The 15,834-nt window shown below is 40.5% G+C and overlaps 1 protein-coding gene across 1 annotated transcript in view; it reads right to left on the reverse strand.

The window, feature by feature from the left end:
• LOC311298677 (dedicator of cytokinesis protein 9-like) overlaps window positions 1-15,834 on the reverse strand; it is a 52,360-nt gene that overhangs the window by 18,673 nt on the left and 17,853 nt on the right. The window contains exons 21-32 of the mRNA XM_084421800.1: window positions 13,829-14,007; window positions 13,123-13,236; window positions 8,619-8,721; window positions 7,709-7,833; window positions 7,357-7,506; window positions 3,949-4,060; window positions 3,659-3,725; window positions 3,257-3,304; window positions 2,768-2,904; window positions 2,101-2,216; window positions 1,869-2,006; window positions 236-418 (exon numbers count right to left, since the gene is read on the reverse strand). Coding sequence (XP_084277926.1) covers window positions 236-418; window positions 1,869-2,006; window positions 2,101-2,216; window positions 2,768-2,904; window positions 3,257-3,304; window positions 3,659-3,725; window positions 3,949-4,060; window positions 7,357-7,506; window positions 7,709-7,833; window positions 8,619-8,721; window positions 13,123-13,236; window positions 13,829-14,007 — 1,472 coding nt within the window. The remainder of the gene's footprint in view (window positions 1-235; window positions 419-1,868; window positions 2,007-2,100; window positions 2,217-2,767; window positions 2,905-3,256; window positions 3,305-3,658; window positions 3,726-3,948; window positions 4,061-7,356; window positions 7,507-7,708; window positions 7,834-8,618; window positions 8,722-13,122; window positions 13,237-13,828; window positions 14,008-15,834) is intronic.

Below are 15,834 nucleotides of genomic sequence, written 5' to 3' on the forward strand. Positions count from 1 at the left end.
GACCTATTAAACTGTCTACCGAAGTCAAATAAGAAAAGTAACACAAAACAGTAAACTACAATCAAATCTCTGTACATATCGAATCGAAATTTGATTTAAAATCGAGAATAGATTTTTTTAATCGAATCGTGACCTCAAGAATCGTTTTGAATCGAATCGTGAGAAACTAAAAGATTCCCAGCCCTACTCCGGACCCATCCGAGCACTGTGATGTCAGGGTCACGTGTTACTCCACCTGCAGGTGTGTGCGGACGAAGGACTTGCGTCCAGTGTAGTCGAAGTTGCTCTTCATGAGGAAGTAGAGCAGGTGAGCCGCATCACTGCGGATGGAGCTCAGCTTGGAGTTACAGCACTTCAGAATCTCATAGCAGAAGGACGCGCACATATCCGCTCGGCCCTCGAAGAACGTGCATGGAAACTGGACACACACACACATACACACACACACACACACACACACACACACACACACACACACACATCACAGACAGGAAAACAGCAGCGTGAACATCCTTCAAAATGAACTTATTGGATGTATATTATGTCATACAGGTTTGAAATGACAATCTTAATGTTTGAAAGGGGTCATGAACTGAGAATAAAAAATTTTCTTGATCTTTTGACAGTTAAGAGGTTTTTATACTATAAAAATATCCTGTAAGTTTAAAAACTCAAAACTTCCTTCCTAGCTTTTATTGAAACCAAGGCCAGAAAACGACAGGATCTCAAAAGTGGAGACGTGTGACGTCACAGGGCAGCGAAAGACCACCTTTGCAGAAGAATATCAACGCCTACGTCTACGTCAGCGCGTCTTTGGCTCCGCCCACTGGAGCGTTAGTGAATAGTGACATGAGAACGAGAAAAGATCCACACAGGATCAATACCACTACCTTCCAAACAATCCTAATGCTAGGAAAGTAGGGTTTTTTTCAACAATGTGAATGTCTCAGCAGTGCATAACTTATTTGTATTCGGTGTATTTCACTGTGGATTATTTGGTAAATCAAAACTTCGACGCAGGCTTTTATGATATGGATCCGCCAGAAACGCCACAAACATGTAAGTAACCATGTTTATTCTAATGCCTGATCTGTGATCAATGATTTCTGATGTGTAATCAAGTTCAGACGGATTTTCTTTCTCTCAAAGTCGTTCAATACTGTTTCTGCATCAGTAAATCAAGCCAGTGACCAAAAGATCGACTTCACATCGTTTCTTTTAGTAGGATGAAAATAATCGTATTTAAACTGTGATTAAATTATACAGAAAGCGATCAAAGAATGCTCTCTTTCCAATCGCCCAAGCTGTCAATCACGCAAGAGGACCGTGTTCTACTTTAGGAGAAGCGGCTTTATTTAATTTTAAGATATATTGTATGTCACAGCTTAATCTGTGTCTGTATTGCATGTTCAAACTTTAAAATCATTCATATTAACAGGCTAATAGATGTTTTCTCCGGGAGTATATAATGGGTTTGAAAAGTTTAGAGAAATTCTAAATTAATGCATTACAATTTAACTAAACCCATTATTATATTTTAGTCGACTAAAATCTTATTGTATTTCGTCGACTAAAACTAGACTAAAACTGAAACAATTCAGATAACTAAAATATGACTAAAACTAAATCAAAATTTGCTGTCAAAATGAACACTGGTTTACACTGAAGTCTCACACAGACACAACCCTTCAAACCGAGCGTTAGGAAAATGCCTTTTATTTCTAAATTATGACCATTTTTGATGTAAAAATCATACTAACACAAGGGCACCCCGGAAAACATTATAAAATAATAAAATAATCCAGTTCATGACCCCTTTAGTAGCCAGTGGTTTATGGCCTTGTTTTACTTCTGCGCGTCACACTCACCTTGTAGATGAAGGTGCGAAGGGAAGTGAAGACCTGTTTGAGGGCCGTCTCTGATTGGTTAATTTGTAAGAAGCAGAGATGAACCTGGAACACTTTCTTCATGAGAGGATTGTGGCCGTGATCCAAACTCAGCTGAGTCTGCGCACACACACACACACACACACACTGATATCACAAGCAGCCCTCGTGAAGCCAGGTGATGATGATGATGATGATGATGATGATGTCTGACCTTAAACCCCATGATGAAGATGCTCAGTGTGTCCAGAACTGTCAGACAAACTTCTGTAGCAATGTTTCCTTCCAACAGAGACTGATTCAACACATCAGCGTCTGAATGACTGTAAGCTACACACACACACACACACACACAGATGTAGAAAGATCTTGCTATTCGCTGTGACATCCATAACAGCTGATCTAAGAGAAGCGCTTTTTCTATGAGGCCAGAATAATGCTAATTATAATCATTTTTAAAAATGCAGATAAATATCAGTCGTCACTCTATATCTGCCAATTATGTGTCTTAACAAGATAATATTTAAATGCTTTGTTTTTTTTAATCAAAGCTCTGTAGCTTTAAAACATATAATGCAATGCAATACGATGATGATTGAGAGATGAACAAATAAGCCTTCCTCAAAAGCCTGATGATCATATTTGACACTCATGATTTCTCTAATAAATGATGATGGATAATCAAGTAAAACTGCTTCAGTAAGTGTTCATCTTTTCAAATACAAAAAGAGAGCTAAAGACGAAATTAACAGATGAAGTTTGTGTAAGTGTGTTTGTGACTTCATGTGTGTGTGTGCGCGTGTGTGTGTGTGTGGGGGGTGTGTGTGTGTGTATGTGTGTGTGTGTGTGTGTGTGTGTGTGTGTGTGTGTGTGTGTCTCACTGTGGCTATAGCTGTAGGAGTTGTCCAGGCTGTTGAGCTGCTGGAGTCTCATATGTAAGGCCGCTGTTCTGCTGCGGGACACGGGGAGAGTCTGAGAGCGACGCTCGTGAGCCACCGGCCCGGATCCCTCCAGAGTCCTGATCACAACATCAAACACTTCAGAGGTTCGTTACACACACACACACACACACACACACACACACACACACTGACAACAATAACGCTTCTGTCATCATTATTCTGTGAGCATCTTCAACGGTGTGTGAATTCATGACGCATTGATTCAGCACTCAATCATCCCTATATAAGGACTTCACTCCCACTGAAGGTCACTGTGGAAAACATGGCTTTGGTAGCACTCTTGTACCACCGTCCTCTTTTGTGTAAAGAAACGAGTCTTCTGTCTGCTCTTCTCCCCAGTGCTTCCACTGCTGTCTGCATAACGTCTGAGAATGATTTAATACGCTTTATAACACGTTTAGACATTACCTGGCAATGTGTCTCTTTCCCATGTATCTGAACTGATGAAGACACACTCTGAAAAAAGATGAGAAATGAATGATGAGACAGGAGTGTGAGTGTGTGTGTGTGTGTGTGTGTGTGTGTGTGTGTGTGTGTGTGTGTGTGTGTGTGTGTGTGTGTGTGTGGCTGCACTTGAGAGGTCCAAATATCCTCACTTATTTTGTGAAAAATTATGACAACAGAGGACATTTTACTGGTCCTCATTAGTTACATAAGCTTGTAAATCCGCCATAACGTGTTTTTATTTAAAGCTAGTGTTTTGCACATGTTTAGGTTTAGGCGGAGGTGTTGGGTTACGCCAAAGAAAATATAATCAACCTGATATAGTGTGTGTGTGTGTGTGTGTGTGTGTGTGTGTGTAGCACTTACTCTAGAAGACTGAAGAAGTTCATCAGGTCTGTTGGTGAAGCTTTATTCCAGTAGTTGAATAGAGCATCTAACACACGGAAAATACATCAAACAGACAGACTACAGATTCATATCATCTCAGAGTGTGAGTGTGTGTGTGAGACAGAGAGAGAGAGTGTGTGTGTGAGTAAGAGAGAGAGAGAGAGAGAGAGAGAGAGAGAGAGAGAGAGAGAGAGAGAGAGAGAGAGAGAGTGAGTTTGTGTGTGTGTGTGTGTGTGTGTGTGTGTGTGTGTGTGTGTGTGTGTGTGTACCTTCAGACATGCTCTTCAGCACATGCAGGAAGCACATCAACATATTCCTGACTTCTGATTGGTCCAGTTTGTCACAGCGGAGTAAAGAACTGCCCAGAACAGCAGCGTGACACTGAGATTGAGAGAAGAGACACACTCTCAGGCCACAACAGCGTCCGGACACTCAAGCCACGCTCGCAACATATTACATATATCAGCAACGTCATCAAGTGTTATTTTTATTTTTGCTGCCAAGGTGTGTTTATGCCATCTCTTTTCAGATCAAATTGAATTTGACTTGATCTACTGCAAAAAAAAAAAAAGTGTGGCTTAAGTGTCCAGAGACATTTTGGGGCAACTGTAAATACACACTGAGGCAATTATAAGCGCTCACACACATGCCTATTCACTCACTCACACACACACACACACACACACACACACAATACAGAAGCAGGAATGCACTGCATGTGCAAGAACACCTCTTTCCCTACAGGACGTCACAGACAGAGAGGAGAGCAGCTCTACACACACACACACACACACACACACACGTCTATGCGCTAATGCATCTACCACAGCACAGCGCTGGCCAGAATATCCCCCATGATCCCCTGCCAGCAGATCCGCAGGCTGTGGAAACGCACGTCTCATCATTCTGCAAAGACTCGACTCGTTTAAAAGAGAGATAATTTCACAGCCTTCCTTCAGTCAGCAGATCTACTGACTCAACTTCCTGCGACTGGAAGCACAGCTGTGGATTTAGGCAGAAGATCTGCCCCGTTTGAAACACTGATTGAAACGTCTGCTGTCCGCTGGAAGATATCTCGAAGAGGTCATAGAGATCGATGTATTATCATATTTTCACCCCTGGCTCGTTTGGAGTGTTTGTTTCAGAACCTGGTGTGTTCCCTTTCGAGGGAACTCACACTGTGTTGGAAGGACACTTTGGGAAACACCCTAACACAACATATAACTAAGCCAATCATGATTGGTGTTGCATCATGACGTAAACGTGTGACGTCGTACATGGAAGCTAAAAAGGGACGCCGGCACACAACAGAATTAGCTTTCTGTTCTTCAGCAAGCGCTCTGTCATTGTATGTCCTATTTGGTGTTGTTTGTGTGCAAGCCATACACACATACATACACATTTTCGGGAGTCCGGTTTTTACAGCCGCTTCTTCATAATTCCCAAGAAGGATGAGGGGGTGCATCCAATTTTAGATCTAAGGCACTTGAATCAGTCTCTGAGGAGATTCAGGTTAACATCCTGCCAAGGCAGAGGCTAAGGCCGGGGGATTGGAGACTTCACCCTGAGGTGGTGGAGTCGATATGCGGGAGGTTCGGCCCAGGGGAAGTGGATCTATTCACGTCTCGAGAGGTTTGGACTCCACTGGGGTTGGATGCCATGGTGCAGGTGTAGCCGAATCGGCGCCTGTATGCATTTCCCCCGGTCGCTCTGGTCCCCGGAGTTCTGGAGAGGGTCTGTCGCGACGGGGTCAGTCTACTCCTAGCAGCCCCATTGTGGCCGGCCCGAGTATGGTTCTCAGACATAGTATCGCTCCTGGACGGCCCTCCATGGGAGATTCCCATCATGAGGGACCTGCTTTTGCAGGCAAAGGGCTCAATATTCCACCCTCGGCCAGAGCTCTGGAAACTATGGGTTTTGCCCCTGAGGGCGCATAGTACCTAGAAGCTGGCCTGTCAGCAGGAGTAGTTGAGACCATACTCAGCTCCAGAGCTCCCTCCACGAGGAAATTGTATGGCCTAAAATAGAATGTTTTCACCACTTTGTTTAGAGAGCGTGAGGTGGACCCAGTTAACTGCCTGGTGGCTTCAGTGCTGGAGTTCCTTCAAGATCGCTTCTTGGCTGGTGTTACCCCATCCACACTCAAGGTGTACATGCGGCCATTGCGGCTTTCCTCACTCCTCTGAGAGATGGGCCTCTGGGAAGACATCAGCTGGTCGTACGATTCCTCCGTGGGGCTTGGAGGTTGAGACCTGTGACTCCGACCAGAGTTCCCACGTGGGATCTGGCGGTGGTTCTCGAAGGGCTGGTCGAGGCCACCTTCAAACCTTTAGAGTCGACTGAGGCCAAGAACCTTTCACTCAAGGCAGCTTTCATCCTAGCAATCACTTCTCTTAAAAGAGTAGGATATCTTCAGGCCCTCTCTATATCTCCCGAGTGCCTGGAGTTTGCCCCGGGAAGGGTTAAGGTTATCTTGCATCCCAGGCCGGGTTATGTGCCTAATGTGCCTTCTAATGTGGCACTTTCATCAACGCAAGGGGCACGAGTGCTCTCGTCCTAAGTGTGCCTGTGACAGCTTCACACTAGGACAGGCGGGGTTCGTTGTGGCATAGGGGGTATTAGTTCCCTTGAAAGGGAAGGTCTCCGGTTACCACTGTAACCATCCCCTGCCTGGGAGCGACTTGCTTCACCGCAGAAGCTAACTCTGTTGTGTGTCGCCGTCTCTTTGTAGCTTCCGTGTATGCCGTCACACGTTACATCATGACACAACATCAATCACGATTGGCTCAGTTTCATTCATGCTTCAGAGGCGCTACACTGGGGGGCAAGTGTCGTTCCGACGACGTCTCAGGTTACAACTGTAACCCTTGTTCCCCGAGAAGAGAACAAGGGTTACAGTTGTAACTTTGGTTCATTTAAGCATTTATGAGCACGGCAATCGCTCCGAGTTCGTCACATCCCAAATGAATATGAACTGAATGATTCAGAAATCAATCCAACCCAACGGAACATGAGCTATCATAATTGTGTAATGCTGATTCCCGCTCTAACTGCATTATAAATATATATGTTATCAGTTAGAGCGGGAATGACGTCTACAGTTTTATCAGCGTCTCGACAGCTACAGATCAAACCACACTAAGCTCGCGGAGTGAACCTGTCAATCATCTTGATGGATGACACAGAAGAAACTGACCAATAAGAGGACAGTTTTACTCACATGTGACTAGCATAAACACATTTTGGTACGCTTTGAAATGTTGCCTTGTTGAAAGCGAACAGAACCAATCCAAATGTATATTTATGCAAAAAATGCTGAGACAGGCATCCTTTTAAATGCACTAGTATTCCTGTCGGAGCCTCTGTCTCTGCTTACCATGCACAAAAAACACAAATGCCTGTGAACTGAGGGTGATGTCTGATCACGTGTCCTTATATTTGCAGGCTTACAAGTCAAGCTTATTCTTATTCTATCATTCTAGCTTCAAGCTAGCTTTCCAGCGCAGCCTTCAGGAACGAAGCGGACTTGTATCTGAAAAGCTTTGTCCCGTTCAAACTCGGCCCTGTGGCTGGGGGAAAGGAGGATCAGTGAAGCCACACACACTGAGACAGTGCAGGGTGAGAGGTCACATGTGAGCGGTACTAGCAGGGGTCAGAGGTCAGAAGTGATGTAATACTTGTGTAGGGTGTGTGGTTTGCTCAGACGGTGTAGACAGCAGAGAGAAGTCCATGGTCTGGCGTTTGAGACGAGCGGAGAGCGACGTCTCCTCGGAGTCAGTAAAGAAACGCAGAACGTTGGCAGAGTGACGGCGCGTGAAACCAGCCCGCTGAGAGCAGCAGGAGACACACAACCACAGGTTAGTACACACACACACACACACACACACACAACACAGGTTAGAACACACACACATACACGAACAGAGACACACACAAAGAGAGACACACACGCACACGCACACACACACCCAACAAAATAGTAATGGTCCATTAGTAGTACTGTACTCAGTCAGGTCATGTGGGCGGTACCTTGTCGAGGGGGTGTGGCTTGTCAACGCTGCGCTCTGATAGGCCGTTCCCGGAGTCTGTGCTGATGAGGGAGCAGCGCGAGTCCGTGTGTCGGCCGGAGCTGATGCTTGGAGTGTGTGGAGACACTGACAAACACAACACACTTCAACACACTGTACACACTCACTCTTCAGGGAGATTCAACCACATATAACCATGTGAAGCCAGACATTCGAAATAATACAACATTATCTAATGTAATGGGACAGTTTAATGAACCTTTAGTATAAAACAATATTGTAAACATTTATATTTTTGCAAACAAAATATGAAAAAAATGTAAAAAAGTTTGCATGTGTTTTTTGTTGAGTATCATATTTGATACATCAGGCTTTTGTGACTTATATAGTCTGATATAGTGAGAATATGAAGCTCAGACTCGAAGAGGAATTTTTTTTTTACATTTTATTCCGATTTTATTCAAAATATGCAATTTGGTGCAGATATTGTTTTTATATGGTCAAAAAGATCAATCACAAATCAATGACACTTTTATAACAGTGTAGCAAAGTTGCTACTTACATAAAATCATATAAATATCAGTCATCACTCTATATCTGCCAATAATGTGTCTATTAGTAAGATTATTAGTAAGATAATATTCAAATGCTTAGTTTTATGATCAAAGCTCTGTAGTTTTAAAATATATAATGCAGTGCAATACATGATGCTTGGAAAGATGAACAAATAAACCTTCCTCAAAAGCGTGATGATCATATTCGATCTAATAAATGATGGATAATCAAGTAAACCTGCTTCAGTCAAGTAAGTGTTCATCTTGAAATATCACTTACAATATCAAAGTTATTCTTGCGTTTCCTTGATAAAATGAGAGTCCTATAGTGCGTGGTGTGACAGCAGAGGGTCTCACCTGTTCCTGAAATCACTCCGAACACCTCTTTTTGCAGGCCGCCGTCCACTGGACTGACCGAGTGTTTGGTGGGTGTCGTCATCACATGATCATCACGGCCGTTCTGAAGCAAAACACAGCGAAATCAGTGTGAAGATCCCCATACACTGTCCAGCAATGCATACTTCACTACACGTTTCTCTAGCATGTTAGAAAACCTTGTTTTTTAGTCTGAGAATTACATTTGGAAGAATGAGGAATGTGTAGAAATATAGATTTTCTAATAAATATGAATTCAAAGAACAAGATGAATCTTCAATTTAGACCTTTTTCAACAGGTATGTGAAGTTTGAAGGTATTAGGATTTTTTAAAATGCTTTTGAAAGAGTCTCTTCTGCTCATCCAGGCTGCAGTTATTTAAGCACATATACGGTAAAAATAGTGAAATATTATTATAATTTAAAATAGCTGTTTTCTGTGTGAATAGTAAAGTTTAATTTATTCCTGTGATCAGTCTTCAGTGTCACATGATCCTTCAGAAATCAGTCTAATATGATGATTTGATGCTCAAGAAACATTTCTGATTATTATCAGTGTTGAAAACAGTTGAGCTGCTTCATATTTCTGTTGAAACATTTATTTTTCAGGATTCTTTGAAACATCTAACAATGCATTATCTTTTGTAACATTATAAATGTCTTTACTGTCACTTTTGATCAATTTAAAGCGTCCGTGGCTGAATAATTTTATATATATATATACAGATGGTGCCCAACCAGAATGCCTATTACCGCCGCGCCAGCTGCCGCGGCGAAATCACCGCGGCGAAAATAAACCAGCCGCATTTCAAAGTCGTTCCCGAAATGACCGCCAGGTGGCGCAAAGGGACATTGTGCAAATCAGCAGCAATTGCCGTATTTTAAAATGTAAGTGGGTTAAATATAAAACCCTAAGCCTAATAGGCATATTTTTCATATATATAAATAGGCCTATAAGGCTACAACAGAATAGAACTAAAGATAGAATCAATTTTAGAACTGAAAAAATAGAATCAAAAGTTAAAAATAGAGACGATATTAGGAGCAATGACGCTATTCTATTGAGGAATTAGATAAATGAAGAGCTCTCGTGAGCGATACAATTGAGGGTTTTTTTAATTCAAACATTAACACTGAAATAAATAAAACTAAATTATTGTACATTTTTTGGCACACCACGACGAGTGGCGCTATGCATTGTTCTAAAGCCAGGTTTTATTCTGGCATGTTGAATTAGTGTTAGACAAACGCGGCGGCGCGTTCATTTGAATGAAGAGCGCTTCTCGCTCGTGTGAGCGAACACACACTGGAACGTTAGGCCATGTTGCAACGAGTGAATCGTGGCCGAGTGGTTGAACTTACGTTACGATCATTTAGATGACACAGGATCGAATCCCGAACTAACCTGGACTATTGATATTTTTATATTAGCCTATTAATGCATTTTATAGTCTATTGTTGATGCAGAGAGATTTGTCTAGTTCTAAAACATAGTTTTTTGCTAGCCTATTTACAAAATAAAATCACCATGCATTTCCATTTTACACTAAGGAACAAATATTATACAATGACTTTACTTCTGTAGCCTATAATAATTCCAATCGTAATTTCAAAAGCAGTTCTGTTAATATATATATATGACGTTTAAACGACAAACAATAAAATCAGAACCAGTATTTGCGTTCATGGTTCCAGTGGCAGTAATGCATCCACGGCTTTTCAAAATGTCACAAAGCGATTTGAGATTGTTTTGAATGAAATATTGAAGTTTATAATGAAGTGTTTTGGCACACCACGACGAGTGGCAAACTCTTTGTTTTGTTTTGCAAACTCAGCTAGCCTGTGGGGGGTTTGGAGAAGGCAATAGTTGCTTTATCGTGGGGGTGCAGGACAGAGGTGTTAATGTTCCGTCTTTCATATGGAGAGTGTCGGAGCCAGCCTGATGAGCAGGCAAAGGCTAAATTCTTTTAAGGATTAATCTCAAAATCTCCAAAAGTCCATAGCCTATGTACAGTAGGCCCTATATCTTATTAAATTATATATTGTAGTTTTATTGATTGTATTTAAAGGTTTTCCACACACAATTTCAATTTAGCAGATACAGAACTCTTTAATTCGCGACCCACCTCGTTTTATTGTAAGGTGAATTCAGCAAGGCATGTTGTATCTTTGAAGGAACAAAAGCTATTTGTTACAGTTTTTTCTTTCGTGATTTGTGTGGATGACACACAGCGACATATACAGTATTATCAGCTGTATGGTGTTTTTTACGCTGAAATGCTTAATTTCGAGAAAGACCCGCCGCGCGCAGTGAGGGAGACCAAACTTACTAAAAAAATATCCAGCGCGAGAGAGGCAAAGAAAAAACGCCTGTTCTTAATTTATGTTGCTTTTAACTTTTTTTCGTTTTGTACCGTTTTCATTTTTTAATTTAGCTGCAATTTCTTTGACAATAAATTTAAAATGTTTCTTATTTTGCATCACAAAGGGAATAAACTCTATCGAATCGATGCAACCCTGTTTAAATAAATAAACTGTCCCGACACTTTATTCATACCTTGAAATGTGCGATGGGTTTTCAAAACTTAATTAATTTTATTTTTCTTTTACATTTTCATTGTTTATTTTGTAATTGAAAGCAATACTGTATTGAAAGTATTTTTCTGATTTGTTCGATCTGTTTTGGAAAATGTCTTCCGTTGCTATGGCCGGGTATTACTGTCAGTCATCTCAATCTCGTGAATGATTCACACACAAAAAAACCCATAATTTAGCAGATTAAAGACGAGCTTCATCATCTTCATTTTCTGGTGCAATCGGCTGACAGTCTTCCTTCATCAGATGTGTCATAGCGTGCAGCGGCTCAACTGGAATGTAGCAAATTTATGTTAATGTACAATTGATAATTAAACAAGATGATTGACTTTAATAAACAGATGCATATTTAAGCATCAAGAACGGAAAAACATAAACACTGTCGGCTATACTGAGATTCGATCTCAGATCGTTTGAAGCTCCGAGAGTCTATTGTTAATGCATTGACCACAGATATCGTCTGAATAGCCTAGGTCTACTATTTTCTCTGTTTTAAAAGTAAAAAAAAAAATTATGTGTCAAAAAAAAAAAAAGAAGTGTTTTTACAAGACCTTGTGCTGTTTATATTTATTTATTTATTTATTATTATTATTATTATTATTATTATGCAGATGTTAATTCAGCCATTCTGTTGGAAAAAAAATATCCCTAATGTAAAATGGAAATGAATGGTAATTTTATTTTATAAATATAAAATATTTAATAGCCTGTATAGGCTATAGGAGAAAAAAACAAGTATATATTACTATATAGTATATATTACTATATAGCCTATAGTAATTTCGCGAACGACTTTGAAATTCGACTGGTTTATTTTTGCTGCGGCAGTAGTAATAGGCATTGTGGTTGATTATTTATTAAAGAATTCAATTGATAATCATAACAACATGTAAGCCTAATTCTGAATATAACAAATAATGCTTAAACCGACTAACATCGGTTAGTAACTGCAAGTCCTGAAAATGTTTTAATTTTACGGTAAATTATTTAAATTTATTTCACTGTTATGTTTCAGTTAATAAATCTACAAACACATTAAAATAACACGAAGTAAATGACAAGTAACCTATTGACATAGCCTTTTTAAATTATAGAAAAACTGGGCACACAATGTTAACGTGTGTCTACTTTGTTTTTATTAAATGAATTTGAATTCGTTTAACCACAATATTTATCTTAAATTTATCTGTGGCCTCAGATCAGATTACTGCCGCGGCAGATTACGGCATTAAAGAGAATAAACTGACACTTTTCAAAGTCTGTGATTACAGCGCCACTCAGCGGTAAAAGGCAGCAAATACACATCCCAATTTTGCCGCCGCGGGAACGGCGGCGGTAAAAGTCTCATTCTGGTTGGGCACCATCTGTATATAGCCAGCATTAGGATCTCTTTGTGAGCTCTCAGAGGGTCAGGTATAAGCGAAAATCAAGTTTTTAATGTTGTTTATGTGTCTATGTGGTGTTTTTAATATGCTTTAAGACAAACCATGTGTAAATTCATAAGTCGACACCATTGCTGAGTATTAAGACAGTCTCAAAAACACGCTTTGAAATCGCTGGTGTTTCTGACGTCACAAACTACCTTGTAACCAATCAGATCATCGTGTGATCGTCAACCAGTGGATCTCTGAGCTGAGTGAGTGAGTGGAGGGGGGGCTAATTTGCATATTCATAGAACCGGGTATACTAAATAAGGCAAGGGTGTAGAGTTACATTCAAGCTATTTTAAGACATGAAGAATTTTATTTGAAGGAAAAAACATTTAAATATGTCATTTTGGTGATCAAAGATGAGTTTTAAGGAATAAAATAATTGACTACAGGGGGACTTTAATAACAGAGAATCAAATGAAAATCTAACTGAATTAAAGCAACACTAGGTGTCAGTCTCACCATGTTAGTCTGGCTGGTTACAGGAGCCGCGTCGCTGATGTTGAGTCTGTGGACGTTTTCTAGCATCAGACTGAACAGAGGCAGATACAGCGTAGCCAAACGAGCCTGCTGACCCTGAAACACACACACACACACACACACACACATCTTGTATTTAAAGGTGCAGTGTGTAATATTTAGGAGGATCTGTTGACAGAAATGCAATATCATATACATAACTATGTGTTCAGTGGTGTATAAAGACCTTACTTAATGAACCGTTGTGTTTTTATTACCCTAGAATGAGCATTTCTCTCTACACACACCGCGGGTCCCCTTACATTGACATGTTTCTACAGTGGCCCTGAACGGACAAACGCATTTCGTCACTATGTTGTTCTTTGTGCAAAGAAGCTACAGCTAAAGTCAGCGAACAAAACACTGACACGATGATGAACACGTAACAATAATATTCGCAATAACACATTGTTTTACTGAATAATTAAGTAAACCTAATTTCTTAATTTATCTTTGTAAAGAAACCTCATTGCTGAACTGGCTACTCTCTGCTGTCTCAGACGACGACATCACTTCCTGTCGGCCACCGTAACTTCTGTTGGGTGCAATTCGCAACCTCACCACTAGATGCCGCTAAAAATCCCACACTGCACCTTTAACACAGCACCAGAATGGCACACGATGCGCTGAAGCACGAGTGCTGGCTCACCTTGGAGGAGTAGCGGTCGTCGAAGGCGTGTTTGATCATCAGGTTCTTCAGCACCTGTAGTGCGATCTGACGCACGTCTCTGAACTCCTGCATGGCTCCGCCCACTTCCCTCAGCAACAGGCCCACCAGGAAGTGATGCTTACAGAAGTCATCGGTTAAAGAGTAGTCCAGCTGAAGATCTGACAGAGAAACAACATATCACTCCTGAGTTTGGCCATTCAGACATCAAATAAATAGTTTTTCACTCTCTCGTGACCATGATGCATGTGAATGTTTTAAATGAACGTGAATGAGACGAGAGAGCTATGGCGGAGAGGATTTTAAAAACACGCACGAGTCGTAGTAAGGGCTACTTTTTGGTGACGTTATTATTATTCTAGTATAGGCCTATGGGTCAATGACGTGACGGGTCATTTTTTTGTTCAAAGGCCTTAATAATAATAAAAAAACAAATATATAACATCCAAAGTATGTAAGGTAGTACAACTTGATCTCTTTGACTGAATCCAAAAGGTTTTAATTATATTTTACTACCGTATTTTCCGCACTATAAGGCGCACCGGATTATAAGGCGCACCTTCAATGAATGGCCTATTTTAGAACTGTTTTTATATATAGGGCGCACCGGATTATAAGGCGCATATAGAATAGAAGATACTGCAGTCAAACGTTTGACTGGGTTTGCGTTATGCAGTGGTCACCAACCTTTTCAAGCCTAAGATCACATCCAAAGTCCAAATGTAAACCAAGATACCTTGTTTATACTCGACGCGTCCGCATGAGCGCGAAGTTAATAAAAAAAATAATATCCGTCTGCTCAGGCAGATTCGGCTTAACAGCGCGCGCGCCTCTGAATCCGAAGATGCATGACTTTGAGCCGAATCTGCCCGAGCAGACGGATATTAGTAGTACATCTCATCACACCGGCACCCAGTTTGCGCGTCTAAATCAGTTGTATGGTCTGGTGTTCAGTCTAAAACAAAACAGTTGCGTCAAGTATAAATGCCTCGTCTGTTTGGGGAGTTGCGCGCGCAGTCAGCGGAGGCTCGCGCTCCGGTGTCAGGCGAAAGTATAAACAAGGTTTAAGTCAGCGGTTGTTTAACAGACGTTAACATAAGGCGCCAGATCCATATATAAGGCGCTCCGGATTATAAGGCGCACTGTCGTTTTTTGAAAAAAATAAAGGCTTTTAAGTGCGCCTTATAGTGCGGAAAATACGGTACATATTTAAAAGATTTTGAAGTGTCAAAAGGTCATTCGGTAAAACCGATATAGTAAACATTTAAATGGAATAATATTGTTTTTAATAACTAAAGGAACTACAATAATACAAATATAAAGCAGATAAGGCTCTTTTTCTCCTTTCCCTGTGCAATTGTATGTAATATTTCTTCTGTGGTACACACTATATACTATCTCAACATCAATGTCAAATCAGTTTTTAACTTTCAAATCAGTGGTTAAACCGAATGACTTTTTCCATCTTGTAAAAAATGACAAAAAACAGTGTTAATTGATTGTACAAACCACAAAATCTTATTGTTAACACCTAGGTAAACTAAAAAATGGTTTCAAATATAGTTATATCTCCATTCTATTTTTTTACACTTTTAAAAACCTTATTCGTCAATGACCCGAATAGGAAAGAGTCAAAATAAAAAATAATAATCTGGTAGTGTATATTAGAGCAGTGCTTCTCAAACTTTCAGACTCCCTCCATTGACAACAGTATTCAAAGGCCACATCACATGACTCGGTTCTTACTAATTCGTCTTTTTTATCTTTTAAATCGTCCTTTGTAAAACAGCCTATTGCTTATGCATGTTCAGAAAGTCTTCCGGTTTCGTGGAGTTACAGAGTCAGAGGCCACACAGCATCACAAAATACCTAGTGTTACATTTTTATGGTTTAATTAATTCTTACCTTTTCATCAACTTATGAAGCCCCTGCAGTTCAAACCCTGCCGTAACGTAATGTTTAGTCAATGCACTCTTTTTGTTTCTCTT

Source organism: Rutilus rutilus (assembly GCF_951802725.1).
Source record: "Rutilus rutilus genome assembly, chromosome: 10".
NCBI lineage: Eukaryota > Metazoa > Chordata > Actinopteri > Cypriniformes > Leuciscidae > Rutilus > Rutilus rutilus.